The 5,382-nt window shown below is 41.1% G+C and overlaps 1 protein-coding gene across 1 annotated transcript; it reads right to left on the bottom strand.

The window, feature by feature from the left end:
* Window positions 1-3,085: 3,085 nt before the first annotated feature.
* On the bottom strand, window positions 3,086-3,887 carry LOC116211594. Its single transcript, XM_031546043.1, has 2 exons — window positions 3,713-3,887; window positions 3,086-3,569 (listed from the first exon to the last, which is right to left on the bottom strand). Exons 1-2 carry the CDS (start codon window positions 3,837-3,839, stop codon window positions 3,313-3,315), a joined length of 384 nt encoding a protein of 127 aa, XP_031401903.1. The 5' UTR covers window positions 3,840-3,887; the 3' UTR covers window positions 3,086-3,312.
* Between the last annotated feature and the right edge of the window lie 1,495 nt (window positions 3,888-5,382).

Genomic DNA, 5,382 nt, shown 5'->3' on the forward strand with positions numbered 1-5,382 from the left:
CGAGGTATCTTGGCATACAAATCCTACTCTAAAACAAGCAAAAGGCAAAAAGGGAATGGCATGTAGCATTCAGCATCATTTACCGGATCTGACAGACTGTGTGTGTCCGTGATCAAGTCTCGAATGTGTGGGTTGATTTTAAATTGTTATGTATCGTGACACTTCGATTATGATGGGTTATTATGGAATATGGATTTTGACACGAGATTCCTACAACCTAGTGCCTAGCCCGCTATCCCCATTTTGTTTTCTATTAGGCCGAGTATGCGATTAAGTCGAATATTGGTATCTTAAACCGTTATTCCCGATCTAACTATCCAAGATCATGCAGAGATGACAATAAATTGTAAATACGTCTTTTTGCCTTTGTATTGAAAATTTATTTTTGAAAAGAGAGAGATTACGCAATGCGGGCCACCTCGGCCTGTGACCGGCGCTAACTGATTCCCTGATTCTTCTAGGGTTATGTGAGAACCCCAAAAAAGTCAAAGAAATGGTCAATCTATTCGGAAGTGATCTAAAAAGAACTTCCACACCCCGACCTGAGTTACCTAAAATTAGGAGGCCTCGAGTCAAAACATGCAAGTTCTTCCCAAACGTCCATGCCACATCGAATCACGAATCTCAGATTTTAGTATGAAATTTGCGAATTTTTTTGAAAAAAGAAGGCGTCAACACATATTTGCAATTTATCGACACGTATTTTCGATTAATTACCAATTCGTGCAAAATTGTTAAGGTCGAGTGAATTAATTAGTCAAATGAACGTCCCGTTTACCCCGTATGTAGAATTTTAGGTTAATTAGAAATTTGCCGAATGCTTTGATTTACGGGTTTCGAGTCGTCGAGATAGCCATTTGGTTGACCGCCCGATAAACTCTAATTTCCGACATGGTCACGTTGCATACATATAATTACAAAAATAAAATATTTAAAGGCGGCACATACATTGTCGGTGGGTGATCCAAGTAGAAAAGGATAAGATATTTTTTTAAAAAATGTCCAGGGGCTAAATTGAACGATATTAAAAGATCAAGGACTGATTTGAAAATTCTGAAAAAAAATTGGGGACTGATTTGAAAATTCTAAAAAATTGGGGACTGATTTGAAAATTCTAAAAATAGGGACTGTGTAAAAATTACTGAAAATGTTCTAGGACTTATTTGAAATGAATTTGAAAATCGGGACTGATCTGAAAAAAACAAAAGAATGGCCCCAGGACTAAACTGAAACAACTCGAAAAGTTCCTAGGGATTCTTGAAAAATTCTGGGAATTCCAGGGCTGAATGGAAAATAGTAAAATGACTGGGACTTTATTGAAAAGAATTTTTGAAATTCGGGGCAGATCTGAAAGGGGCGAAAAATGGCCCTGGGACTAAACTGAAACAACTTGAAAAGTTATTTGGGATGCTTAGAAAATTCTGAAAAAATCCAAGGACTGATGGAAAAATAATAAAATGACCGAGACTTGATTGAAAATAATTTTTAGATTCGGAGCAGATCCTAAAAAAATAAAATACGTCCCCTGGGCTGAAATGTGACAAAATAGAAAGTTCGAAAAATCGAGTTCTGGACAAATCCGATCACCCACGCGACCCAAGAACGCTCATTTCACATCAATTTCATCCAAGCAAACATAAATATTCAGAAATGGAGCCCTAAACATGCCACTAAGTAGAGGATTTACCTTGTTTGAGAAGATTAGGATCAGATCTGTAAATAAAAAAAATTTGCCGGATCTAATGAGCTGTTGGGATAATGGGCCGAACTGAGCCGAAGAGCTGGACTGGACCGAAGGGCTGGACTGGGCCGACAGGGGCGACACTGGCGGGCTGCCGCTGGAATTCGAGCTGGGCCGAATCAGGCCGTTGCTGGGCCGGGCTGACTGCTGGACTGGGTTTGCTGCAACTGGGCCGTGCTGGACTGGTGAGCCGCTGGGCTGGGCCTGCAATGGAAACACAATGGGCCGAAGCCCGTTAGTGGCGGATTCGTCGGACGGTAACACGGGCGGCGCCGAGGGGCTGAGAGCGGCGGTTCCGGCCGTTGGGCGCCGCAACGACGACGCGAAGAGGAGCGGGTGAGTGTTCTGAGTGCCGCTTGGGGGACGCCGGTTCCGATCTGGGCTTCACCGGTGGCCGGAACGGTCGGGATTGCGGAGATTTCACGGTTTTCCAGCGCGGTTCCAATCGAGCTCCGATTGCAAAATTCCCCCAATCCGAGAGGAATTTCGCGATTTCTTTCCCTGGGTTCCGTTCCTCCCATGCCGAATTCGATTTCCCCCCCTTTAATTGCAATATTTGGTTGAGATTTCGACCGATTTGGGGAGGAAATCGCGGAAATCCGCGATATCCTATTCTGGGCGGCCGGCCAGATCTCGGGCAGCAGGCTGCCGCTGCCCGACCTGCCTGGAACAAATTTTTTTTTTTTTTTTGGTTTCGGTCCGGGCAGCAGTTACACCTGCCCGGACCTGCCCGGACTGCCTGGCCTGCCCGGGCGGTCCGTCCGTTTTTTTTTTTAGTTAATTAAATTACATTTATTTATTATTTATTTTTTTTTGTAAAAAGTAATAAATTGAGAAAATGACAATTTTACCCCCTGGAGCCGATGGACCGAAATTAGGTGCTGACAATTACGATATCTCGATACAGATATTTCGAGACTCATATAAATACCTATCCAGGTACCCATAAACCCTAAGTTTAATTCTTCTACCTTTCTTCGATATATTCTTATTTAAGCATCGGAGAAGGAAATCAGGATTCTCTCCCATTTTTCCCTTTTTTGCAGGTTACTCAAGACTCGTGGTCTGCACGTGATCAAGGTCCGAAAATTGAGATCCTAATACATAGGTTGGATCAAGCGGTTCGACGTTTATTCCCATAAATATGGTCTTAGGTTCGAGTCTTGTAATAGAGAAAATTTATGCCGAGGAGTTTTATCTCTTAATAGGCCGATGCGGCTTGAACTGAATTAGTTGGAGCTCATCGGACTTCTAGATACCATTAGGCCTCGTCTTGCTTGCTAAAAAAGCAAAATTATATTGCACTTATATCTAAATAGCTAAAAAATTTGCAAGAGCGAATTGAAGCAAAATAATAATTTTTATTCCTTATAAATGAGACTTATGTGCTCCTTTATTTCGGTTTAATAATTCTATTCTTATACTAGGTTCATGGCCTTTCTTATGATCGAAAAAAGAAAATTGAAGCAAGATAAGTTATATAAGCATTTCCGAAAACAGGGTATACGCGGGCTATAAGAATTTATAAGCCTACTAGAGGCTAAACGACTAATTAAATGGTTATCCACTAGCTAGGGCTTCAACTTTTCCTTACAAACTGTACAATTGAAATGATACGCATCCAGAGGATCTTGGTGCGGCGGAGGAGGGGACCCAGGGGAGTTCTTCCTTCGGGTGCGTTTTAGTGCACCATAGGATATGTATCTGCTGGAAGGGCGGGACGTCGTCGGAGTTGGAGTATTTGGGGAATGGGACGTGGTCGGAGTTCTGCTGACATGGGAACCATCAGACTTTGGGTTGTGTCCTCGGACTCCAATCTCATTATTACCTACGACACAGCATACATGAAAACATAATTCACTCGTAGTACTGCTTGAGAACATGCAATCAATGAGAGAGATTATAGTTTGCGCTCTAACTATATGAATGATCTCCAATGTTTAGATGATATAAAAGATTTGATATATGTACCATGACCAGGAGGATGCTGGTGATGCATCCGGGCAGCTCGAGACGGTAAGAGCAACTGACAATCCAGGATTAAAAGGAAGCACAAAATGGCAAGGGAGAGAAGCTTGCTGGGGATCGCCATCACCATTTCAGTGATTCTTCGCGTTATTATCTCTTATCTGTGGTGATATGGTTCTCTAGCGTCTCATATTTATGGCAAGCGGAAGCGTGTCAACTGGGGGGTGTCCGCGGGTGGTTCGGTCTTCGGTCTTCGGCCTTCGGTGCTTTCCTTTCCTTTTCTTTTCTTTTCTTTTCCTTTCTTTATTTTTCTTTTACCCCCTTTCAGTGTGACAGAGCAAGAAAGGCCCCACCCCTTAGTTCCAAATTAGAGGTGATTCTTCGAGCTCTCGCGCCATATAATTTTCTCCTACCAATAACTTTAATAATGCAATTGATCGATGCCCAAATCGTTGGTAGTTCTTGTCACAAAACGGTGTTCTCGTGAATCTCTCTCTCTCTCTCTCTCTCTCTCTCTCTCTATATATATATATATATATATATTAATTTAAAGTACTATCACGGAAATTTACCATTCGGAAGATGAGAGCCTCCACATGGATATATCGATAGGACCCTTAGCCGAACCCTTAGCTTGTGGTGGTCTGTCTATTCGATTTTCCTTTATCAATATTTACATCACATTTTTTGCAAATTTTTAACTAAACTCAAATATAAATTTATACAAAATATTTATTATAATCTCATTTTATTCTCTTTGTCCACTGAATTGAAGTCTCCCTCACTAATAACCATAGAGTTTCAATTTTTCAGAAACCGCATTAAGCATAACAAATTTTTGCTCTCCATGTCATTACTAATGAGCTCATATATGTAATTTATTTATAAAAATAGGTCATACATATCGTAGATCCTAATGTATTTTGCAAAATTAAATTTATAAAAAAAATAGGTCACATGTACCGAGCCCAATGTATTTTAGGGAAAAAAAAAAAGAGCAAGGATCCCACGCAACACACAGGCTATTAGGCTAGCTATTTATAGTTTCGTTCCTTATTTTTCAGGATCGAAGGGGCAACGGTCCAAATTACTGAACTCCTTAATTAGAGAGAGTTGATTTGGTGATCCAAGCTCCACGCTGCGCCTTGTAATTTCCTCGTCCAGTTATCCTGGAAGCCATTATTGGTCTGTGATTGGACGTATAATTCCAAAAACTAGTGATATATCGGACCGAAATACGTTATATAAGCGACCGTAAAGTTTCGTGCCTTCCTATATATAATAGTCACTACGCGCATTTTTTTTGTAAATCAGTTGCTACTTTTTTTTTTTTGCCAATAAATTAGTTGCCACTTCAATTGGGTAATTTATGACTTTCCGATAACTTATTTTTGATTCCACAGACTTGATGATTAATATGAAATTTCAGCACTTTGTTTGATATATCGGTTCGAGGGAGGCTCATGTAAGCGAACATTCGAGGCGACAACTGCCCATTTCAAAATCGTTGTTCCTCTAGTACCACTGGAGATTAATAAGTTCTTGCACTTACGTCTGAAGTACGCGAAATTGATCCAGCCATGAATTTCAAGAGCAAATAAATGCAAAGTTGCCAAGTTAGATTAGCTTCAACGACGGGCTCGTCGAGCCCAGAGGGAAGGGTTTGCGGGAGC

The sequence above is a fragment of the Punica granatum genome, chromosome 6 (assembly GCF_007655135.1).
Source record: "Punica granatum isolate Tunisia-2019 chromosome 6, ASM765513v2, whole genome shotgun sequence".
NCBI lineage: Eukaryota > Viridiplantae > Streptophyta > Magnoliopsida > Myrtales > Lythraceae > Punica > Punica granatum.

Bases quoted from the DNA above. Each gene is read 5' to 3' on its own strand.
- LOC116211594 (XM_031546043.1), bottom strand. From the start codon at position 3,839: ATGGTGATGGCGATCCCCAGCAAGCTTCTCTCCCTTGCCATTTTGTGC. The intron at 3,570-3,712 runs GTACATATATCA...GCTGTGTCGTAG, and splicing joins CCAGCATCCTCCTGGTCATG to GTAATAATGAGATTGGAGTC.